The sequence below is a fragment of the Cydia pomonella genome, chromosome 21, assembly GCF_033807575.1.
Source record: "Cydia pomonella isolate Wapato2018A chromosome 21, ilCydPomo1, whole genome shotgun sequence".
Classification (NCBI taxonomy): Eukaryota; Metazoa; Arthropoda; class Insecta; order Lepidoptera; family Tortricidae; genus Cydia; species Cydia pomonella.
In genome coordinates, this window is record NC_084723.1 from 15,154,652 (window position 1) to 15,181,436 (window position 26,785).

The 26,785-nt window shown below is 36.7% G+C and overlaps 1 protein-coding gene across 2 annotated transcripts in view; it reads left to right on the forward strand.

Moving 5' to 3' along the window:
* LOC133529564 (alpha-2 adrenergic receptor) overlaps nucleotides 1-26,106 on the forward strand; it is an 876,629-nt gene extending 850,523 nt beyond the window's left edge. The window contains exons 5-9 of one of the 2 annotated variants that reach the window (XM_061867307.1): nucleotides 9,429-9,578; nucleotides 15,646-15,752; nucleotides 20,490-20,625; nucleotides 21,039-21,114; nucleotides 21,196-26,106. In XM_061867307.1, the coding sequence (XP_061723291.1) occupies nucleotides 9,429-9,578; nucleotides 15,646-15,752; nucleotides 20,490-20,625; nucleotides 21,039-21,114; nucleotides 21,196-21,626 (900 nt within the window). In that variant the 3' untranslated portion in view covers nucleotides 21,627-26,106. Of the gene's footprint in view, nucleotides 1-9,428; nucleotides 9,579-15,645; nucleotides 15,753-20,489; nucleotides 20,626-21,038 lie in introns of both variants that reach the window. The other variant, XM_061867306.1, reaches the window with a different exon arrangement.
* The last annotated feature ends 679 nt before the right edge of the window (nucleotides 26,107-26,785 follow it).

Sequence of the window (26,785 nt, forward strand, 5' to 3'; positions counted from 1 at the left end):
TGGACGTGGTGATCACGTCACAGCCTTCAGGTCTTCACGGGCTAGCAGTGCAGCAGGTGGACTCCGGAGCCAGTGTAGTGTGGAGCTTAACTGTTACAATTTCTTATTTGACAGAGCGTGTGTGAACTGTAGACGGCAGCACAGAAGCCCTATGTGTCAGGTTTCCATTTTTAGATTTAAGTCACTAGATGGCAGACCCTACTATGCGAAATAGAGTCAGCATTAAGTGTAGGATGCAGCACCAAGCGTGAATTGTTTTCGTTTTCGATTCAGCTCACGAGATGGCAGTTCCTCCGTGTTGGAGTCTCTATTGGCTATGTGCGCAGTTGGTGGTGAAGGGAATACAAGCGACGCGAACGCATGTCGTGGTGAAAATAATCTTTCATACTACGCATTTGCTAGCCGCCAACAGTCAAATAAGCAATATGCCCCACATTCCCTAGAGCGGCGCCATAGTAATGCAAGGAACGAATTAGGGAATGCTCTCCCGGTACTGAGCCTGAATGGCGAGAACCAGGAATTCCCGGTCCCGGTACTGAATTGGTATAGAAAACCAGTACAATACAATACAAATACTCTTTATTGCACACCTCAATAAAAACAATACAGAGAAAACAGCATCAGAGGTAAACAATAGGCGATCTTATAGCTAAAAAGCGTTATCTTCCAGATAACCTTTAGGTAGCGGAAACCGATAAATTTACACAATGTTAGTAGGTGTTGCAAATTCAATGAAAGAAATCTATCACTAAATAAGAGAGGCCGGCAACGCACTTACAACCCCTCAGGTGTTGCAGGTGTCCATGGGCGGCGGTAATCGCTTACCATCAGGTGATCCGTCTGCTCGTTTGCCTCCTCTACCATAAAAAAAAAACCTAAAATACTAAATACATACCAGTACTGCGAATATACGATTTTTAAAATCTCCCTCTTTTTCGTTCCCTTTAAATTTAAATTAGTTTTCATATACTGGTGGACTGTCACTGCCCGCACCTTGCCAAATCTTAAATAATCCCTCAAACTGTAGTTAATGAACAAGCAAACGCTTGCCAGATTCTTAAGGAGCAGTTGATTCAGAAACGCAATTAATAAAAAACCGCAGCGCTTTTTTGAATCACAATATCCCGCACCTATTACTATTTGATCTCTGTTTGGTCCAAAGGATAACTGGTAGAGAATGCCTTCCGGTATTTAGTCGCCTTTTGTACAACTTATACTGTGCAATAAAGTCTAAATAAATAATATGGCTGCCATAAATTTAATTAGCAATCTTGAGGCCTATCTCGAGGGATTGTATCGATTCGAATCCTGAGTTTTTGACTTTCGCTTTACGGAAAATAATCACTTTAAAATATTGTTACAAACAAATCATGCACAAAAGCTAAAAATATGCAAATTGCTTCCACAAATCGTCAATATTATATTTCAGGAAACGTACTGGTCACTACTTGTTCTTTTTAATATACAATTTTTTTTAATTAAAAACATGTTTTCGCGCTCCAGGGCACTCTTTCTATCGCTCACGCTTATGCTCAGTGTGAGAGAGAGAACGTTAACTTACTAGGCCTTAACCAACTTCAGCCAAGGAGATTGTAACGTTCATAAATTAAATCGTTCCGACCGACGTGACATTAAAGCGGGTACTAGTGCCAAATTTTTACTTTTAAATTTTAGAGCTTTTGGTTTATGAATGTTCTTTCTTGGCTTAAAATACAGTAATAAAAAACTGGAACTTATGCTTGTTCTGAAAAGATTAGGAGCCAAGTTTTGGCAAATTTTGACCAGTTAAAGTAATTATATAAATAATTTTACTTAATTTATTTTCTTTATTCAGACACTCAGTGGCCCACATCTGTTAGTGTGTGTATCTTATTTAAAGCTATGTTATTTGTATTTGTACAAAAAACTCTTACTTAATCTAAAAACAAGTATGGTTAATTAGTATACATTTTACAAACACGGGCACCGATTACCAAATTTGTAATAAAAAAATATTATGGGACATTCTTTTCTTACACAGATTGACTAAGTCCCACGGTAAGCTCAAGAAGGCTTGCGTAGTGGGTACTCAGACAACGATATATATAATATACAAATACATACTTAAATTAATTACATAGTACATGACGTTACAAGTGCGAAAAATAGGAAATTCGAAACGACTGATAGTAAATTATTATAACACGACCGAAAGGAGTTGTGATTACCTATTTGCACATGTATCGTGCGACGTTTTACAGTAAATATGGAACTTAACATTTTCAACATAGTCCCGTAATGTGCTAATTATCGCACTATTAGACATCTACTATATAAAAAAAAAATAGTAATCTGTTTTTGAAGGCCATTATGCATCAGTTACATAAGTTGTTATTTTATGTAACCTACTTCTAGCTTTCAAATAACAGCATTATATTCTATTCCCCGTACATGAAATAATATTCTTATATTCATATTTACGATTTCACATTTGTATTCATTCCCACTTTTATGACTTCAATCAGACTAAGAACATAGCTCCGTAGACTTCATAGTAAATATTCTAAGTGTAAGTCTAATATTATATTTATGTTCATACGTTACGAGATATTTATTACCACGTTTAAAGTTGTTCTCTACAAATAATTTTAGGCATGTTAGTGTGTGATGCTGATGTTCATAAAAAAATCGGCCAAGTGCGAGTCGGACTCGGCTTCATTACCATTATCTATAAAAACGGTCACCCATCCAAGTACTGACCCCGCCGATATTATTAAATTATAGAAACGGGATTTAATCGAGTATTGAACAAACAGTACCAAGTGCGGGTAGTTCAAAAAACTCGCGCGACTAGAAGATGTTGATGTCTACTTTAGCCAGTCTTCTCCGAGACCACGGGGACAACGCCGTCTTCGAAACGTCATAACGTATAATTTAATAATGTGTAAAAATTTGGTAAGTTATAGTTATAGATAATGTTCTTCAGTGAAGTACCAGTAAATGAATTGGGTATTTAATCGAAGTTAACATTAGTTATGACACTATTAATGAACTTTCCCAAGTAATTAATTTGAAAAATGTCATAAAAATGAAGATTGAAAGTTTTAATGAAAGGACAGTATGGCTGCCTTAGTATAAAGTAAGGCTGCATTCAGAATTAAGCGTTTAATTTCTTGAAGATGGATAAATCTGTTCATATCCTTATTAGCTAAAAAGGATAACTCACGCAATTCTCATGCATATGTACAATAAATATAAAATATAAAAAAACCAAGAGCCTTTTTTTGATTCCCTACCTATCGCGACTAGAGATGACCTATCGCGGCGGGAAATGAGAGTTCAATGACAAGCCATTGTCGGATTCCGTTTAAGCGAAACTCAACCCCACTGCCAGGTGGTGGTCCACCAATGTTAGGGGAAGAGAAAAATAGAGACATAAGTTAGAAAGAGATAGCAACACAATGGCCGGAAACATTACCCGCTTCTCAATACGCTCCGCTACCCGCTACCTCCAAGACGTGCAATTGTGAATATTAATATAATTGTTCTAGAAAATGACTCCGTTTCCCAAACTGCAAATTGGATGTTTAAGATGCGTCGTTACGTTTTATAGCCGTGAATTCTCGGCTTTTAATATTTGGCCTCTTTATTAAATGCCTAAAGTAGATCCTCGAAAATATGTAAACAAAGGCCTATGACTCCTTCCCTTGTTGAATTTCAAAATATTATTAGAGTTGCGTACCAAAAAGGTAGAAAAGAAACCCTTATGTTGCGACTCTGTCCGTCCGTGTGTCTGTCACATTTCTAATATCTTGAGAACTACGAAAGCTATCGATTTGGAATTTGGAATAGTTATGACAAAGGTTAACCCAGACACACTGAAAGTGTTTTTTTTTTTTGGAAAATTCTTATTATTCATTAAGAGCTGGCAAAATTTCAAAATCTAGCTAAAAGGTATCATTTAAAAGAGCTTAAATTGGACATTCCAAAATATTTTTTAATTGTGAAAAAGTAAGCGGGGGCGCTTACCTCCGAAGTTTACTAATGAAAAATGAATTATAAATAAGTATAACAGGAAAACTATAATTATTATATTATTTTTTCCTTATTATTTGTTATTATTTTTTCCTGCACCAACATACACAAATGTCTCTGTTTGACCCAATGGTTGACTGGTAGAGAATGCCTTTTGACATTAAGTTCGCCATTTGTACATTTTTCTTTATGTGTGCAATATAGTTTAAATAAATAAATAAATAAATAAATATAATCATACCTCTATCTTTATAACTTTCATTACTTTTAATTTGCAATTTAACCCCCTTTTCGGGTGCTTATTACTTCAACTTGTATAAAATTACACTAAAAACACTTTCTTTCAATAAAACTTATTTATTATTTGTTTATGTACAGGTCGCGCAACTTAGTTAGCCACTTTGCCGATAGATGGCACTGTACACAATCCTTAGCTACTACGGTCACGTTACGCGCAGGGAAGACGACGCGGTGGAGAGGCTGGTTGTTCAAGGCAGAGTGGATGGCATAAGACCCAGATTGCGGCCCTCAATGTGATGGACCAACCAAGTGAAAGCTCTCACCGGGTCACCTCTGAATCTGTGCGCGCGGCAGGCAATAAATAGAGAAGCATGGCGGGAAACAGCGAAAAAAGCCGTACAACGACCGCAATGACCACGACTACTCTGACAAGAGTATACGACTAAGAAGAAGACAAAATTATGCTTCTGGTCAAAAGTATTTCATGTTTTTAGTTACATGAGATAATTGAATGTTTGTACAGAACCCTCGGTGAGCGAGTTATATAAACGAACTCGCACTTGACCGGTTTTTTATATGAGAGCTCTCTCTTGAAGTATATGAGTCTCAAATCTCAAGATCCTGCTTTTTACGGTTAAGGCTAGTTGTGTTTCAGTATCTAAGTAGCGGAACTTTTTTTGTGCACCGTAAAACCACCCAACTATAGTCCAAAGCTCCCAACTATGGTCCACAAATAAACTCAATTTTTCTCGTTCAGGTGTGTACTTTACTATATTTTTGTAGTTCTAAGGCAAAGTATGTTTATAAATGAAAGGTAAAACTAGGAGTTAACCACAAGGAACATTGGTATAGATACTTAATTTCCTTTTGAACTTGTGGACCATAGTTGCAGTATTGGACTATAGTTGGGTAGTTTTACGGCATGTAAAAGTTGATTTTTTTATATTTCACTGTGAACTGTGAGGTGAATATGTTGGTCACACTAAACAATTTTTCTACTCGTGGACTGTAATGCTTTCATTAAGATTTCGTATAGTAAACTATAATTTCATACTTTTCATGTATGAGCTTCTAACTCGACTAACAAGGAAGGGTACCCAACTGTCCGACTCCGATTTGATTCATTTTCATATATGTTATAAAGTAGTCTAAAATAACGGACACGTATTTTTTTTTAGCTGCCCAAACTCAACCTGTTAGGAGAAAATGGCCTTCAAAGTACTAAAAAGTTACTAAATCTTCTAACTCCTATAGAAAGTGATGCTCAAGCAACTTGCTAGGTAATGGCTGGTTTGAGTATATGTTTGAAAGCAGCAAAAAATAATGAGCACGTGTTTTGTTATATCTGCGTAAACTCGAGTTTTCCTAAAAAAATACCTGTCTTTATGTGTAACTTTAACGATAAGATATTATAAAACTTCGAATGTCGATTTTTTTAGGAAAAAAAGAGTTTTAGCCGATATAATAAAACACGTGCTCATTATTTTTTGCTGCTTTCAAACATATATTCAAACCAACCATTAACTAGCAAATTGCTTGAGCATCACTTTCTATAGGAGTTAGAAGATTTAGTAACTTTTTAGTACTTTGAAGGCCATTTTCTCCTAACAGGTTGAGTTTGGGCAGCTAAAAAAAAATACGTGTCCCTTATTTTAGACTACTCTATAACATATATCAAAATGAATCAAATCGGAGTCGGACAGTTGGGTACCCTTCCTTGTAAGTATAAGATTATTTTCGATACGCTGTAGATAACTACAAAAAAATTGACCAAATACGTGCCGCCGGGCGCGGAGCGCGGGTTTCGAGGGCAGGGCGCGGGGTTGCGTGGAGTCGCAGAATTTGTCTTTTGTACTACATTTTTGTCTTCTGAGATACCAATTTTCATTAATTATTTAGGTTTTATAGTAAAAAAAGTATTATTTTTGATGACTCGTAGAAAAACTCGTACTACTACAATAAACAAACCCCGGGAACGCTAAGTAAATTGCTGTTTTACACATTTCAGTGAATCATGTCGATGTTTCTAGGGAACTGATGATTCTTTTTCGCTATTTTACTTAACAGAATCACTCTCAATATTCTGAGTATAGTTCAATGTATATGCTTAATTTCTGTGTATTGTTTCGTTGTTATTGATGTATAATAAAGAATTTATTATTTTGTATTGTATTGTAAGTTTCGTTGAAGGCAAAAGCGTATTGTATTATCCTCCGATATCGAACATAATACCTGTAAAATTATGCATTAATTCATTCATCCATATTTACATTATACTGTCAGTTATATGTTAGATATCTTAGCTATAAAGCCGGCCGCTATTGACGGTGAACAATGGGTCCAATGATTAATTCTTACGAAAGGTCGGTTCAAAATAAGAATGTGGGCGGTGCAAAGGCTATAGCGATTTTTAGGCTAATTCTGACGGACAGTGACCTCAGAATGATATTTGTATCGAGTTATTTAGCTATCGTGCGGGAAGCGCTGGTGGGTAGCGGTGTGAGCCGGGGTTTCGCGGGCTGCCCCGTACGGACGCATTTTATTTCCTGTGTTGCAACTTTTTTTTCGCCCATTAAAGCAGGCGATTGTTTTTCTGTGCATATTTTTGAAGATTAGTAACAGAAAAGGAAACTGATGTATACAATACAATACAATACAAATATACTTTATTGCACACCTCAATACAGAAACAGTACAAATAATACAACACATAAATAAGAGGTAAACAACAGGCGGTCTTATCGCTAAAAAGCGATCTCTTCCAGACAACCTTTAGGTAGCGGAATTAAAAAAAAAATGTTATGTCAGTAGGTGTTCCAGATGCAATGTATCTGTAAATCTTCACAAAATTCGTGTTTGTACGAGACAACGGTAGATAATTTCATGGAATGCTCCACCAATGAGTTTTTCGGAACTTATGTACGAAATATCATTTGATATTTACCAGTCGCTTTTCGAAGAAGGAAAACATGGGAGGAAACTGAACTAACCCCAATAAGGCCTTGTTTACCCTCTGGTAAGGTCAGATGGCAGTCGCTTTCGTAAAAACTAGTGCTTACGCCTTTTCTAGGCATTAGTTTTCAAGCGCCCGGGCAAAACCCTGGACAACGCGAGGCAGATAATGATACTGAGGCAAAAATTTCATTTTTGGTACAAGCTTTTATCGCTGACTGTACCTTTCTTTCCACAGGCAACTAATACTCATCAAGACAATTCTAAAAACCCCAAACACAATTAGGTTGCTTTGTTTTATCACAGAGTTCCTGTGGCTACCTCCTGTCTCCATCATCAGATCAGCTCGATGATACCATAATATTGCATTGTCACCCGACGTACATATGTATGCTAATTTTCAGCTTCATTGGATACCGTGAAGATTTGATTACAGACCGACAGACAACGGGACAGGTGAAACTAAATAAAAGCTTGTAAAAAACAATATTAAGATTGAAGTTAGATATGCAAAAAAAAAGTATACGTATAACGTTGCTCACTTCAAATAAATGTCTATGATATTTTCTAGCTTACAAAGACTACACAATGTATCCAACACTTGTAACCATTCTCATATTAACAAAACAATACCTTTCAGCTTACATTGCAAAGGTAAATCTCACAAAGGAACCCATACTCTCACATCTTTTAATATAATTCACGTATAAGTTAAAATGATTGAATTCTTTCTGGCCCGTAATCCAGGATCAATGTCAGAACGTTTCTTAATTTATTTGGCCGTATTTCTTATCCGTGAATATTTTTATTGTATTTCCGTCAGTTTTTAATCCTAGAACTAGAAATATCATTAAAATCTGGGGATATTTATACAAAATGCATTTGTTTATTGGAATTAATTGTCACCCTATCAATGGCCTGTTAATCTAATAATGTAATAATACTCGTAGAATATCGTGTTGATGATAGTGGTGTTATGGAAGTATTTGAGCCCATAACCCCTTAAAAGTTGCGAGTACTTTCATGGACAATTTTTAAAAAGTTATGATTCTTTTGGCTTGTTATTCATATTTACTTTCAATCAGTTTATCGCCGATGAAAAATTATCACTATTATAACTACATTAAAGGTTATATATTACTTATACACTGGTTGTCTTAAAAGCTGCTATTTAAGCATTATGAACTGCCCCAGCCCGAGAGGCTCGATCGGTGAAAAATTGGGGAAAAGAAGTAGCAAAGTTTGCTCGTTACGCAGACATTGATAGATTGGCCTGGGACTCGTACGGAGATAATATATCATTATTTTAACTGAGCGGCGCTTAAACGTGTGCCACTTAACATTGCCTATCATGCTGAATATTGCCTGGCTTTAAAAAGCAGCGATTCTCTACCACGCATATTATGCATTGCGTTGAAAACTCGGAAGCACGTATGCGCTCTCCCAACACCATCAAACCGTATAGGAATCTTAGGTATTAACACCTATAGCTTTTAACTTGGAACCTCTTGACTAAATCCATGTCAACTGAACCTGTCAGCGGCCCAAGCTTTACCATGCTCTTGTTCTTCTTTGATCGTGTCATAGTAAGATAGTAAGTTTGAGGCATACGACTGTTCTAGAAAAGGCAAGTTTAGGTAATAACGTTTCTAGATTATAAAAGAACTAACTTATTTCATTTTATATTATGAATATTCAACTTTCTACAGCAAGTTTTCGTGACCAAGTTTTGCATTTCCTTATGTTTTAAATTGATTGAGTTGACGTTCTGTAACTTATCTGGAACAAGTTAGAGTTCTGGGGTAACTTAATAACCCTTCCAATAGCAGATTGCAGATTCGCGGAGACTCAAGAGTCGCTCGGTGTCATAACTGGTACAAAGCGATATCGCTTTTGTAAATCATCTAAAATGTTTACTAACAAATCTCGTTTGCCATTGACGAATTTGTCGAGACGTGTAGCAACTCGAAATTATAAATCTAACCTGTTTTCGATCTTGTACCTACTTCAAAAATAAAGCACGCAGATTTTAATTAATACTATGTGGCGTTTACATATTTATATTCTCTAATATTCAGTGAATGAATTGATTTATGTACCCACCCAATTTAACATGTAAAACACTATGTTTTATGAATAAAAATCTGAATCTGAATAGAAACTGCACATCCTGCACGTTTGCTCGGAATGATTACTAACCAAGACTGTTATCTTGTCCCCAGGTGTCAGAAGACATGGGCTACGTGATATACTCGGCGCTGGGCAGCTTCTACATCCCGTCCTGCATCATGGTGTTCGTGTATATACGAATATACTACGCTGCGAAGGCGAGAGCGAGGCGGGGGATTAGGAAAAACCCTAGGCCTAGACCTGTAAGTATACAGATTTATACAATCAACCAACTAGAATAACTAAAGAAGATCAGAGCTCCAAAATATTGGACCCGGGTACGTCCTTAAACTACGTCCACAAGAGAGGTATGGGCATTGTGAATGTCATCTCGCTTTGTGTGGTAGGGCACAGCACAGCGGATGTCATTCCAGATCTAGAGCAGAGCCCAACTGGGGAAGTACCTCCACCTTACAGAAAACAGCAGCCAAATAACACTAGGAGGGGGTTAGGGTCGGCAACGCGCATGTAACTCCTCTGGAGTTGCAGGCGTACATAGGCTACGGATACTGCTTACCATCAGGCGGGCCGTATGCTTGTTTGCCACCGACGTAGTATAAATAAATAAATAAATAACCCTATCGCCCGTCGGAATTGTACCGCGAGCGACTCGACTGTACTGCTCGCATTTGACACTGTCAAATATTGTAATGCCGCGCAAGAGGTTAGACATATTGAATTTTATTTTAGCCAATGAAAACTTTTATTGACCAATTACAAGCACATATTTCGTAGACGCACTGGCACCATCCCACCTCCAACGGACTAATGTAAGGGCGGAGCGGCGGAAAGCGCCGAAATTTTGGAATAAATATAAGCGCCTCGGTGAAGAGTAACCATTTTGTACCATTTGGCATTGAACCTCTAGGTCCATGGGGCGCGCATAAGTTTTTTGCAGAAATCGCGAAGCGTCTGATTGACGTAACTAGAAGAGCTGGTGGTTTCCTCGCACAACGTATCAGCATTGCGATACAACGAGGAAATGCCGCCAGCATCCTTGGTACAATGCCTCAAGGGCCTATTTTAGATTTAAGCTAGTTACAGCTATACCTCTGTATATATCTATTATGTATTCTATTCCCCCTTTTATTAAGTCAATGTGGGAAAGTCATTATAAAATGTATCGGTGGTAAATCCGTTTATTTATTTAATCGTATGGCATACATATCGTAAAAATAGAGACAATATAATTAATTAAATGTCTACACATAGACCAGTCAGCCACTTCATGGCTTCGACGCTCAGGGTGATCAGGTCTTCGGGAGGACCGGCGACATAACGCGTTATAGGGCAGTCTTGAATTATGTGCTGGATGGTTTGGGCTTCCGCACCGCAGCTGCAGGCCGGAGAATCCACCCACCCACAGCGGTGTTTGTAGTAGGCGCATCGACCGAGTACGAAGTCTATTAAGTCCGTAAAACCGTAATGGCTCCTCTACACGATGGCCCAGCGTAGGCCAGTCCAAGGGACGCATTTATGCGTTAGAGGGAGCAAGTGATATTGCTATCTCATTCCACTGCATAGCTACGTCCCTTAGACTGGCGTACGATGGGCCATCGTGTAGAGGAGCCCTCATAGGACAAGAACTCTTGTATTTGAGTACGCACGCCTTTTAAGGACAGTCAGAAACGAAGAGCTTACACTCCTTCTGCCCTGCTGACCTTCCGTAAATGGACTATGTGAAAAATATAATATGTGAATAATGCACGTTGGGAGGAGCTCGCTGCGAAACGGTCATCTTGGCGATCTACCATCTTCGAATCTACCAAGTCGTTTGAGGAAAACCGCCTCGCTACATTAGACGTAAAACGCCAACTACGCAAGGATAGACCTAAGCCCTCCTGTGTATACATACAACGCGGCCGGTCAACTATACTGTTGTGAATGTGAAAGGGTGTTTAAGAGCAAGTTTGGCCTGGCCAGCCACATAAGAGCTCATGAGAGGAAAAACCCTTGATTGCTGAGGTCGCCGTCATCGAAATCGATGTGGAGGACTATATATATGTGAAAAAGGGAGAACTTTCAGTCATATATGTCAAACTGGACGTTTCTATCTGTAATTTTATTTTATTTTTTATTCAAACAGATTACACAGTATTACAATGAGACACTAAGGCACTGTGGAATGCATACAATATTATTACTATCCTAAAACGTTAACATAAAGTTGTGTTATACAATAAAAATAAAATTATATACTAACCGAAGACGCGTGATCATCCATCGCCTCACATAACCTCTTACATTCGTAACATTTTTTTTTATACTACGTCGGTGGCAAACAAGCATACGGGCCGCCTGATGGTAAGCAGTATCTGTAGCCTATGTACGTCTGCAACTCCAGAGGAGTTACATGCGCGTTGCCGACCCTAACCCCCTCCCCCCCTCGTTGAGCTCTGGCAACCTTACTCACCGGCAGGAACACAACACTTATGATTAAACTAGCGACCCGGCTGTTGCGCAGCTTCGCACGGGCGACACAAAACATTAAAAAAATATACACTTAATCTTTCTCAAGCATCGCTCTACTGATAGCTGAAAACCACATGAAAATCTGTCCACTAGGCTTTAGGATTCTGTACCCAAAGGGTAAAACGGGACCCTTTTAATAAGACTCCGCTGTCCGTCCGTCTGTCCGTCTGTCACCAGGCTGTATCTCATGAACCGTGATAGTTAGACAGTTGAAATTTTCACAGATTATGTATAACAACAAGTACTAAAAACAGAATAAAATATATATTTACGGGGGCTCCCATACAACAAACGTAATTTTATTGCCGTTTTTTGCGTAATGGTACGGAACCCTTCGTGCGCGATTCCGACTCGCACTTGGCCGATTTTTATTGAGTTTATCTCGAACATACAAACAGACAGACACGGCGGCGGGGGACTTTGTATATAAGGTGTAGTGATTATTATTCCTACTCATATGTAGTAATATTCAATTCAATTCAATGTATATTTATTTCAGACCAAATTACAGTCCATATTTGTTAGTTATATACAGTAGAACCTTCTTATATCTATGTTAGTTATCATAAATCTTAATAATACCTTATTTACAATCTCTGACGACCGGTTTGGCCTAGTGGGTAGTGACCCTGCCTACGAAGCTGATGGTCCCGGGTTCAAATCCTGGTAAGGGCATTTATTCGTGTGATGAGCATAGATATTTGTTCCTGAGTCATGGGTGTTTTCTATGTATTTAAGTATTTATAAATATTTATATATTATATATATCGTTGTCTAAGTACCCTCAACACAAGCCTTATTGAGCTTACTGTGGGACTTAGTTAATTTGTGTAATAATGTCCTATAATATTAATTAAAAAAATAAATAAATAAATAAATAAAAAAAAACATGTTGCATTGGAGCATGCAACGACGCCCAATGTCGTTTAAATGGGTTATCCAGCCTCGCTCCTATTGCGACTCAGCAGCTGTTGGCGCTGCCTCGCACCCGACAAATCTGGGAGGCTACTCATTTGCGGATTATTGCATAAAATCATCCATGAGACTAGACGATTTTTCTATATAAATTATGTTTACAGTACATATGGTGCTACTTTATCGCACTAGTGCGAAAATTAGCATATTAAGTTACTGTATCGAACATTTAAAGGGCCATATGTACTGTAAAACGTTGTACGATACATGTGAGAACATGTAATTCGCAAATCGTGTTGATTTAAAACACTCCCTTCGGTAGTGTTTTAATTTATCGCCACTCGTTTCGAATTTCCTATTTTTCGCACTTGTATCATAATGTACTATTATGTTGCAAGTGTGTTATGACACTTATGATATAATACTAAACATGTCATGTCCGTCAAGTAGGTACGGAACAGACACGAACAACATACATCATGTCGACGATATCATTAATTTAGTCGCAAATGGACTTGCTTGCGTGTGGTACTTTAATTATAATATTACTTCTTTATACCTACAAGTGGAATAGAGGGCTTATTCAATGTAAAAAATATGATCTTGATTTGGTTACTGATATTATAATAAGAACTCATAATTGTACCTAATAATAAGTAATTTAATTTGTTGAACGAATATCTAATTTGTTGCGCGAAAATATATACAATTTGGATACAATGCTTTGCTTGTTTGTGTTAGTAAATAATATAATACTAACAAATAATTTACGGGTAAGAAAATAAAACTTAAAGATGCTTAAAGATATTACAAAGTAAATTAAATGATATTTTAATGTACTTACTAACCCCTAGCTATAACGATGGTACTAACAATGTTTTATGGAATGGTTCTGAAATAAAAATATTTTATTTTATTTTTATTTATAATACTAAAAATAAAAATAATGTGAATATAAACTGAAACAATTGAAATCAGTTTTTAGCTTGTTAGAGCTGTTATTATACGGAGTATATAATGGGCATACTCGTAACATAACGGGAATTTATTGTATCTCGCCTCTCTTTCTTTCTCTCTCTCTCAAAATGTACCTCGAGTCATGTCAAGTTTGTATCATATCAATAACAAATTAGTTAGTATATTGAAACTTCTAACATGCCTGCAGAATACAATCATTTAAGTAAAATATAAATATCCATGTGGGAGTTTCGTGACTCTAGTTATTTGATAATAATTCAATGCCATTTTGCATAAAGTTGGCCATTTTTATATTTTCCTTTGAAACTAGCCTCTCTTTTCATTATTTAATGCAATAAGGTTTAACTCTAAATAATGAATTAATAGCTACATCATACGCCGTCGTGGGTTTCTTTCGATACCCTTCCTTGTGGGAGGGTGTGAGGGATCTCTTCCGTATCCCTGTTGTTGGAGACTATCTCCATTCGCGCCCCACCGTTTGCGGCGGTCATTCGCCATCATTTTGGAGACGACTGTGCGATCTGGTGTGGGCCAGCTTTATCGCTATCGGCCGTCATCCAACGCCATATCCTAGCCCGGTGTGACCGTTTAAGGTTTCACCGTTTCAGGTTTCGGGGCCACAGTAAAGACCGGCAGCTTAGGCTGGCGCCATACTGGATGTCGTTCGATACCCCCCGTTAGGGAGGTATGAGAGGCCGCTTCCGCCTATCAGCTGCGGCGGCTGTCGCGGGTCGCTCCCCACCGACCGGGGGGAGGTCTATTGGCCGTCGTGTGGGGGACGGTGTGTGCTGCTGGTGTGGCACCATACTGGACTGGATGTCTTTCGATACCCCCCGTGAGGGGGGTATGAGGGGCCGCTACCGCTTTCCGGCTGCGGCGGCTGTCGCGGGTCGCTCCCCACCGACCGGTGGGAAGGTCAAATAGCCGTCATTTGGGAGACGGTGTGTGTGGCTGGTGTGGGCCAGCTCTTCGCTACCGATCGTTATCCAACCCCACGACCCCTAGCCTGGTGATACCGTTTGAGCGGGGCCAGGTTTCGAGGCCGCAGTGAAGGCGACCGGTAGCTTAGCTGGCGTGTGTGGCGTGCTGGTGAGGCTGTGTCCGATGTGGTGTGCTTGCTCTGCTACTGGTGTAGGAGGGATCGGGGCAAGTCCCGGGCCCACCTCTCCGGAGGTCTGGTGTTGTAGTGCGGCGCGATTTCCCGAAGATGGTCGTGGCCGGCGTTATCCGCGCGGTCAAACATGACCCGCGCGAGACGCTCGACGAACTCCTCCAGGCCGCGCCATTTCAGTGTCTCGGTGAGGGCTGCGTTGCTGACGTACCGCGGGCACTTGAGGATGCTCCGCAGTGTAAGGGTCTCCTGGCGCCTCATCTTCTCCTTGTTTGACCTGGAACAGAAAGAGTACCAGGCAGGTGAAGCATAGGTAAGTCTTCGATCGGTAGCTTAGCTGGCGAGCTACATCATATACAAAAACGTGTGATGCTGTACACACTCTTCGAGGGTCACTCGCCGAGAGTGTCGGCAAAAAACTGACCCAATCGGAGAAGGGCGAGACGAGAATGGAGCAGTATGTACAGTTATACACACTCGTTCGCGGCCTGTTTCAGGTCTTTCGACAAGTGGTTACAGCCGACATCGGATCATTTCACGAATTATATCTCTAGTCACAATATTATCCTGTACCTACCGTGTTTCCCTATTAATGATGTATAATTAAAGGTTAATAAACAAAAAAATCATCACGAATAAAAAGAATACAATACGCAATAAAATTTAGTGACACATGTCGTGTAAGTAACCCTAATTGACGTGACTACTCACGACAACCCTAGATGGTGTCCAAAACTTTTAAATGTATATATATTGTAAATACCGAGTAACATTTGCTTATGTGTATGTTTCAGAACGAACAGCAGACGAGCTTCAGCAACCCGCCGAAGGGGACGCGGCCCATGCCGGCCACGCCCTCCATGCCCATGCCGCAGGGCTTGGATAGTAATTCTAATAATAGGTAACTTTCATTTTTGATTAATTATAAATTATCATCAGGGTCAACTATAGCTCAAATTAAATTCACACATAATTTTTGCATCAAATTCGGGGCTTTCATCTTCATCGCTGACCTTAAGGACCGTGCGCGTTGGAGGGTCTGCCATCTTGTGGCCTGAATCGGAACCATAAACATGCACATGTACACGTCACGTGTTTTCTTGTGCATAGTAGGTTCTGCCATCTTGTGGGCTACATCGGAACAAAAAACATCACATTTACGCCTCGCGCCAAAAATCTGACGACTCCTGTGCTGCCTCCTACAGCTCATGCACGCTCCCTATAGGCACTTATCTTTCTAGAAGCCCAGCTTAACAATTTTCAACATCGCGGTAACGCATCTTTGTATTAGTTCGCATTATACCTCTCTCGCTGAATCCTATGACAGCTCCTTCAAGTCTATTTTGGTTAAGCAAGAAATAATAACTAAAGACAAAACATAGTGGTAACACCTGTGCACTGAAAGAAATGTTTGCATAACTGTAACAAAATTTTGGTTACTGTTTACACAAAAATTGGGACTTGCGAACTATGTGTTATATGTTACAAAACCGTGTTTGGCTATCAGTGTTCAGGTACTGGGTATACACTACAAAATAAGTTTGTAAATTTATGCAAAGTTTATTTTCTTATAACCGTAGTTTAGTTATTTAGTAAAGTTACAAAACCAGTTCGGCTATCTATTTTTTTCAGTGTGAACGAAAATAAAACATGGAATCCGCATTTAGAACATTCCGTTCAAATTCTCGGGACAATTAGCACACATACACAATTACGCCGACATTTACATAACACGATACGTTTACAGAGCCTGTAATCAAAACTGATACACGAAATAATAGTCATCTCTATTACACTAATGTACACAGATAAGTATAGATGAAATGCATATAATGTCAATAACTACCAATCAGCGAGATTAATCCGCTAATAACCTTCTTGCTGTACGTACTGGCAGCTGAGAGTCGCTGTTCATATTTTGTACGGAAGGTGGAAATAAGGAACGAAATCTCCATGTACCAAAAAGTGTTATCAAAAAACGTTAAATAGGTGGCGCTACAATACCTAGAGTACTTGAACAATAATCAAATCATAGACAGCGCAATTCACTCCGTCAATGACGCCTAGGTTCTTAGCTACTCTAGCGCTACTCTGGAGAGATTTGGAGCTATCATTTATAGCTGACAGCTCGACACTTTTGCAACAGTTCTACCATAAGAGATGCCACTCCTCTTAATTCTACACTCCATAATATTTTGATTAGAATATGACGTGACCTGGGACAGGTTTATGCCAAAATAGTTTGAAAAACCAGTCAAATAATCCACGTATATAATTTTAAAAGATAACTAGTTAAAATGTTGTTATGAAATGAGAGACTAACCCAACATAAGTAATTATTCATTGTTGTGTTAACATATTCCGCTATAATAAGTATTTTTATGGCTAGAACATTTTTATTATTAATCCGTATGGCAGAGCGTAGTCACGTTCAGGTACTTCAGGTACAGCCAGCAAAATTGAAATGGGTACACGAATCGGGTCAAAAATATTTGAAAAGACTGTGTGACAATAAAGGCTCATCCCCACTTTCATTTCCAACGGAAGTTTTTTTTCGGAAATAGTGACCTCTACGTGCGTTGTGTAAATGCAAGACGGAGGAAAAATTTCTGGGGAACTGCAAGTTTCGACAAAAAGTCTTAGTCGTACAGGGATCTGGGATATATATATGACAGTAGAGGGTGGATTCAAATGATCCACATTTTCAGATAATGTATGTATTTGTCAAACAAATTCATTGAAAGAGTGACAGAAAAAATATCTACATATACTACATATAGGGACCGGGTATGGTCACAGAGCGGGCGTAACAAACCATTGAACGAACAGCGGTTTTATTAAGCTGTGTGAACCTTTTTTTGACAAGATGAAATCTTCATCTTTGATATCAATAAAACATGTTCTAGATCTTTTGCCATGCATTCAATCAATTTCATGTCTCTAATTGGACAGCTTTTTTCCATAGTTCACTGCAATCTTGTGGGAATCGGATTATACCAAAAGTATAACCAATAACTAGGTAGTTTTTTATAGCTCCATCCCATGAAACATAAAAGGAAAATACAAATCTGTAATAAGGAATTTATTATAATACTTATAGAAAATATCTAAATCAAACATAAGTTAATAAAATAATCTACTTCATTTGGCATAACATTATCCCTAATATCCTCGTAATCTAAAAAGACGTATGTTGTTATGAAATTCTTATGCAGTTACGTTTTAAATTAGCACGGTAATATTGAAAAAATGTCCTCATATTTATTCCAAATTTTACTGAAGTTATCTGTTTACTTACACGTGAAAAATGATCCTACTGTCCTTGGAATGTTCAGGATAACTTCTGCACCACTTCACGACACATGAAGACATTTTAAATTATAAAAAAAACGTTGTTTTTATTAACCGGTTTAGCCATCTATCACTCATTGTCATATCGGTCGAACTGAAGTTGCCAATCGAGTAGTTTGTAACCCCCGCCCACCTTAGGGTAGTTTACGTTGGGCTATAATTGAGCGTTCAGAATGCTTCCATGTTTTATTTCCGTTCACTGGGTAACACTGATTTACTTGTCCTATAACACTGTATCGCTCCGGTCCAACCATATCTTGGCTGAACATTATAGCTGTTTTATTTTGTTCATTTTGATGATAACTATTTATGTTTTCACAAAATTTGACACATAAATGTCATAAAATGAAATTAATGTTTACAAAAATGTGATAGCTAGGACAAGTAAATCAGTGTTGCTACTGTGTTTTGTCTTTTGTTATTATTTCTTGTAGCACTGTAAGCTTATATTATATTTATTTAGGTGTCCTTACCTCCGTTTGAACCCCTATGAGATAACACCCTTGTAACTCAGCCCTAATTAAGTGAATTTATAATCTATAAGTAATATTTTTATTAATTTTTTGATTAGTAGAGATATCCAGCGCAGGCTTCGTCAAAAGCATAGATACAAAACAGAATCCGCAACAAACTTCGTCCAATCTACATAAGTAAAAATCCGCCACAGGCTTCGTCATTAATGTAGGTACAACAGAAAATCCGCAACAAGCTTTGTCCAAAAACCTAAAACTACCTACGATTCCCCGTTAATCCCCGAGACGACACGTACCCGGCGCAAAAGTTCCAAAAATACTGGCCGCATTACCGCGCTGTACTGCCAATGATATTTGGACCAGGTATGAGCCAGAACGGGGACCCAAACCTCGCTCTCTTAACCGCCGCCCCAGATTTTTAATAAAGGTTTTCGCCTCAGAACACCAGGGTCCACCAGTTTCCACCGCAACCGGGACAAAGTCGTAAACTGGTTCCAAGTTCGAGTATTTGGAATCAAATTAAAACACAAATAATAATACACAATAAATATAAATTCAATTTATGTGCATAAGACAACCACCCATTATATAATAGATTCTCCTTTCAACAACGAACACAAGTTCTAGACCAAGTTGGATATCGGTAACAACAACTTCGTACCGAATCTGTCCGGTTCTATTCATCGGACCGAACTTGAGAATTGACTAAAAACAATCTTGGGATGGAATATCTGTTTCTAGTTCCGATTCAAACTTAACTTAGAAGTAACAATGAAGGTTTGTGTGAGAAATCAAGAGATAGATTAATATAATTCATCCGACAATTTTTTTATACACAAAATAAAAGGTATATATATTAAGAAAATATAAAGAAAAATCGTACAGGTATGACTGAATTCAAATCTGCACAGTAGCCTACAAAACCAAAGTAAGCAATAGAACAGTTGCTTAGTCTCTTACAAAAATCGCAATCTACAAAACCCATTGGTTGTTTAAAATGCCAATTCTAAATCAATTTCAAATGATAAAGTGAAAAAATATGTCTTGTACACTTTGTACACTCCGCATCAAAAGTAACTGATCAGACTACGCGTCTAAAGTATCTATCATTCTCTAATAAGTTAACCAAAATATATGTCTCTTTAATAACCTAGATAAAGTTAATTTACAACAATTACTTTTGAACGCAAACCATAGTGAAATCATATTTGTAAAGTATTCTTAGGTGCCAGATACATTTGACGCGTGGTTTCATCAGTTACTATTAATTTCATTTCATTTATTTCGATGTAAAATCATGTACTACAGAAAATGTTTTGAATGACAGACATAACAGTATCTGTGCGTTTTCTTTAGTTATAATTTAAGATTTTAATATTTAACCCTTTGAACGCTAACAACACCTAAAGTCGTCGTTACTAGTCGTGCCCACAGCACCAAGAACAACTATAGGTGTTATTGCGGACACCGTCAATGTAAACTTCAAGTGAGGTTTACATTAGCTCCCTTGCGCCCGGGATCTTGGCGTATGAGTGACAAATTAATTAATTAATAATTAATATTATAGGGACATTCTTACACAAATTGACTAAGTCCCACAGTAAACTCAAGAAGGCTTGTGTTGTGGGTACTCAGACAACGATATACAATATAAAATATCCATGACTTAGGAGCAAAATATCTGTCTGTATATTATAGGATGTTTGTATTTAAGACATAGTGCATTCAAAGGGTAAAATTTATATATGCACCTATAGTAAATATTACTGCCTTAAAGCGTACAAATCAAAAGAATTTCGCCTACCTTGTTTCAGAGTAAGTCAAATATCTACGATAGAGGCACAGCAAGTTCAAATACCCACAGTAACGTGCGACCTCGCCAGCGACATTTCAACGAGCGAGGCCGGCGATATGCTACCACAACAAGAAGAGAGGAAAGACACGCTGAAGGTAAAAATATTTTACCCTATTCTCTTTTGCCGATGAATGATTTAAGCAAGTAGGTGCGATTTCAGAAAACTAGCATAATTCTAATTTTACTTGAATAATGAATTAATGAAACACAACATAATTTTATTTACGAATATACACGGTGAGACAAGACCGTGTCAGTGGAGTTGACGACCTCGCTAGCGATATTAAAATGAGCGAGACAGGCGACATGTATGTAACCACTTTTACCAGTTTTTTAGTGAACTCAAGCATCGTGAAGAAATGAAAAAGTTTTATTTTCCCCGGTTGGTTCGAAAGTCAAGACAGCATGAGTAGCATGAAGAACCCCCGTAATATTTGTTAATCTGGAAAGTGCTACGTTAAGCAGGAGGTTGTACAGACCCTTAACTATTTCCCCTTATTTGTTCCAGGTGGTAACATCAGCTCAAGTGACCCGCAACCCGCTCGCAGCGTGCCAGCTCCGCAGCTCCACGCTCAGCGTGAACGGTGAGCCGCGCGAGCGCTGCCGAGCGCCCAGCGTCGCCATCGACACCGACATGGTCTCTGAATTCGACCCTTCTTCTTCAGATTCCGGCGTCGTCTCCCGCTGCGCTGGCGTCAAACCCCTCAAGTTCAGAATCTGCCAGCCCATCTTCGGGAAGAAAGCGGAAAGCTCGAGAAGGCAGGAGAAGAAACAAGCGAAAAGCGAGTGCGAACCGGCGCTCCCCAAGCAGCATAAACCTAGAGATCCTGAGAGAGAAAAACGGAGGTTAGCTAGGAAAAAAGAAAAACGAGCGACCTTAATTCTAGGTTTAATCATGGGAAGCTTCATAGCATGCTGGCTTCCATTCTTCTTCCTTTACATCTTAAAAGCAGCCTGCAGAGCATGCGAGATTCCAGGAATCGCTTTCGCAGTAGCCTTCTGGTTGGGATACATGAATTCTGTATTAAATCCTGTGATTTACACCATTTTTAATAAGGATTTCAGAAGAGCGTTTAGGAGGATACTGTTTAAGTGATGTTTGGCCTACCTGTGCTGCTACAGATGCGTGGCTAATCGCATCATGATGGCGCAACAGCGGGCAGCACCGGGGCTTTACAATGTACGTTAACGCCATAACCAAGGACAGTCTCATGTGATAACAGTGAAATATAGAAAAAAACAAAAGTACCCTTCGTCTAAGCGACACCCCACACTAGCATCATTTGAGCGTCGGCTACTCATCAGCGCTTTTGAAAATAGTGTTGCTGCGCAGTTGTGCCAACGGTGCGTCGAGCTGCAGCCATAGAGTTGACGAAACGCCGACGCTCGGGAGACGTTAGTGTGGGTTTTCTAAGTAGTTGTGGGTTTTATGTGAAAATTTAAACATGGAACGTTACTTCTACATACACGATGGGAACTTCTAAAGTTTTTGAACAGTATCTGTGATTAAGTGATTTTTGGTTCGGAAAGTTTTGCATTGACAGTACATTTTTGAAAACAGTACATCAATAGACAAGACTTTCAACTACCGAACATACGTTGATTTATTTTTTGCATCCTAGGATATACACCATTTCTTGTCAGAGAAAAGGATGTATAATTTTTGTCTATAATTGATTAATTACTATATTTACTGGTTAATTACAAGCAAAGGCAATAATCAATGAGCATGCCAGATTAAGTTTTACAATCTGACCTGCAAAATGTAACACCAAGTTTTATCTTTTAAAATATATTATTGAACAAAGTAATGGAACCAAGAATCACTGCATCATAGTATGAAGAATAAACAGAAAACTGTAAACAAATTAACATTATCATTATATATCTTAGGTCAGCTTATTCTTAGGCTTCTATATATAGTTACTTCATGTAAAATAATTAACTTAAACTAATTATGACTATTGGAATTATGTCAAACATGAAGTGGCTACAATATTGTTTTGCTGTAATATAAAAATTGTAAAAATACATTTTGGTAGTGATTTTTAAAATGTAGTAAAAACTATAGGGTTTTATTTGGGAAGTTTGTTCTAAACGTGTTATTAACTTAATACAAATCTATTATGACAAATTTATCAAAACCTAAATAATCACTTTGGTCCTATAAAATACTGGTGGTCTCTAACTTCCTAACCTGCTTACTAATTATTGGCAATTTCGGTAATAGCAAAATAAGACATGTATTTGTCAGATCAAATTACAATATATATTTGATATTTCTTTAAATTTTAATGTTAGGGTTACTTCCTAAGAATTACACTCCTGATTTATGGAATAAGCAAGAAATAGATTTAGCTTGACAGTAAAAATATATACGAGTATTGTCTACTTTACCATATTACAGAAATTGGTATCGTGCATTGAGATATAACTACTGACTGATCTAATATTATTTTGATATAGCATTAATTAATGAAAACCGATTTAGAATATTCTTCCTAAATAACATTAATAGAGTTTGTATAGACGAACTATAATACTGCAAACACTAACGGATTTGATTATACTTGTAACCTAAATATTCCTTACATACTGTAAAATATAATAAAGGAATTAAATAGCTTTAAAATTCATAAAGAATATATTTTAAAATTAAAATTTTAGCTTGCATTAACAAAGTTAAAATTTTCACACTCAGCAAGGGGATGGGACCTTTACATATTTGTTTATTAAGGCATTCCTTTCAGCAACATGTGTAACTAATGTAGTATATAATTCACGGTATTGTATAATTTCTGGTGCAGCACTTTAGTTTATATTTATTTGCTAGAGTTTTAATGAATACCATAGTACGAAAATAGGTATTTCTTATTTTACCAAATTTGCACTATAGCCGATATTTACTTTTTTGTAGTGGGAGTGACATAGATATTTATTTATGTAGATGTCAGTAAACAGTAAGATTTTAATAGTTATAACCGCTTACACGCATCCCCTTGTAATACATATGCGCTTATAATATGTACAAAGTAGTAGTATTTGTAAACTTATTTGCTAGTAAAGTCCTAAGATTCATTACATTTCTACAAGTTGCTACAATCAGTTCAAATATAAACTAACAATTCGTAATTTAGTGGTTTACTTTAAACAGTTAATTCATTAAAATTGTCGTAGCGTAAAATATCTAAAATTACTAAATTAAAGCATTTGAAATTATTGTAGCAATTATTCATACATACACTTTAATATTATCTCTCACATGGGATTGATTCCAACAAAACTCAAAATACCCTGAACACTACCTGACACAATTTTTAATCCAAACAGTATCAAAAAGTTTATCTTTAATTTGAAAAGAAGTGATTTATATTAAACAGTGAATTGATTTTCATTTAATGAAAATACATATAACCAATTTATAAATGCAACGTTCTTCCATTACTCATAATCATAACAATGATATCCCAAAGAAAAATAATAACATTGTAAAGACGTGGTGTTAAATACGAAATTGAATGTTTTATGAGCGTAACTTTATTAAAAATCTTACATATTTTAAGTTATGTTTTTTTATTAAGATTTTATCGTTTAAGATAACGTTTAGTAATCTCCATTTATTTTTAACACTTATCAAAATTTTTAAGTTGTACTTACTAATAATTTTGAGCTAACATTTTATTATAATAACACGCAAACGTGATAGAAGTTATTGTTTAACCAATTTACTAACAAAAAGAACAATAATTTGTGAATGTTAAAGTTATTTTTGATTAAAGAATGCTCACAGTATATTCAATTACAGTAGAGTTAATTCTATTATAATCTAAAAATGACTGTGCCTCTGTGCCTATCGATCAAGCACTAAAACAACAATAAATGCACTTTTATAGATAAAAAAAAAACATTTAATGATATTATAATTATATCTTCTTAATCTGATTTTAAGTTTATTAAGATATTTGTTGAAAACTTTTTTTTGGTAGCGCTGGTCGCAAATAATTAATCAATTGATTAATTAATTAATTTATTAATTTTATTACTTTATGTGTAAATAGTACTTAATTTAATATTACCTAAATGTAAATTAGTATTAATTAACTAACCAAAAAAGAACACCAAAATACTTCCTGTAAAATTTTCTAATCTTATGAAAATACATTCAGTATAATTATGTATAGTAATGTAAATTTATTTTATGTATTGCCATATAAGATAAATCGTAAATAGTTTTTTTAACGCTTCCCTTTGTAAATTATAGCTATGGTCTGTAATTAAATCATTATTAAAGAAACTAAACTTATGACTAGTGTTATAGTTTCCTTTAAAACCGTACGTAAATAAATTACTAATAAAATATCAACTATACCTGCGACTGATCATAGTTTACACATCTTGTATTCATCCTGCATATATTTTCTATTGTACATTATTCAACCTTGTAAATAGTATAACTACAACAATTACCAATATATAATTATAAATTATAAAAGAACAACAACGAGAATTTAATTCTAAATTGATGTAAACTTTCTTCGGTTAGCGTAAGTACTTATACAGTTTTAACGTAATTGTATAAATTATTACTTAATTATATAATAATTCGAAATAATAACACTGCAACACCATTGCCGTATAGTTGTAATTAGATTTTTAGAATAATTAAACATTATAACTCGTATTGTACTGAAATCATGAGCAATAGACATTGATCATAAATTTCTTTTTAAAATATCTCTTTGATAAAATTTCATATAGTCTTCCAATGTGTGTGTGATTCTACATAAATCAAAATATATTAGTGGAAATTCAAAGTTCTTTTCAAGTGTAAATTAACTCCAGAATTTTATGTAGGACATAATTTTTGCACGGATAGAAATTTATTTATGACGATATTGATTCTGCCATTACAATTTTTAATATATTATAACGTAAGGTATACTTATTTATATATTATGCGGAATAACATTTAAAACATTGTTTTATACTATATTATAGACGGATCCCATCAATTAAGCACCGAGCCCTTGCTATTTGTTGGGACCCTATCTAAAAAAAAACATATAATCAAAACTATGATTGTGTGTTTTTTTGCAAAAAAATGTTCTTGCCACACTTTGCCACCGCAAATGTCGTTCGAATATTAGACACCAGTATTAAATGCAATAATTTTAACTATACAAAGTACGGTTATTTTTTAAGAAACAAAATATAATAAAATTTTACTATGTGAAAGTTACGTTTGTACAGATATTATACCAATTTGTTTATCCTTACTAGAGTTTCCTTAACGACTCAAGTCGATATTATATATGTATTTAAAAACTAGCAAATTGTTCATGAGAAATTGTTCTAAATTTAATATACTATTTAAACTACGTATAGATTATATACAGTAACCTATCTAGAATTTGTTATGATATACTTTAATTTATCATGACGCGTTCCGTTCGTACTGTTCTTTATGATGTACTGTGGTAATCTACGCTAAGGTTATACGATACTACTAATTCTTATCGAGTCAAGTGTAAATGAAAAATATACGAAGTACCAAATATACAAATTTTAATCTTTAATGTTTCGTTTGAATTTTCATTTTTATTTCCCCGATTCAAGTACAGATGTGTGTACAAATAGTGGTACTTTTCCGTCGTATTTTCGCGGAAACGTGGGAACATATCATGGCTATTGTGATATAATGAACATAGCATGACAAATCCGAATGTTTCCGGGAAAATGCGATGGGTAAAGAGTATTTACTGCAACAGTATATAGCAATAAGGAGTATTACGTAAAACTGCGTAGGGGGCGCCACTAGCACTATAAACAAACCGCCTTGATGCGTCAATGACATATTTATTCGTAACAAATACTCTGTGAAAATTTGTCAAGAACTGTTTAAGGCATAAATAATATAACTCTATGGTTTACGGTATGTGCTGCCTCTGGTGGCAATGGCAGAACATTGCAGTATTACTCCTTATAGAGAAGCAATAAGCTAATTCTATTTATGCACCTCTTGAAGTAAAATTAAAACAAAAACTGCAATTTACCCACCAGCTTCTGCTACGTATATATGTACGTTGCTTTGCTGCCAATGCCAGCAAGATGTCACGTAGCCGAAAATACTTATTTTCCGATTTGAAGCGAAAAGCGCCTACAAAAAGATAACCGGCCTAGCGGGTCGCTGGCACTGAATCTGTTAATAAATATGTTTATTTGATATGGTATGCCATGGGCGCCCCCTATTGATTG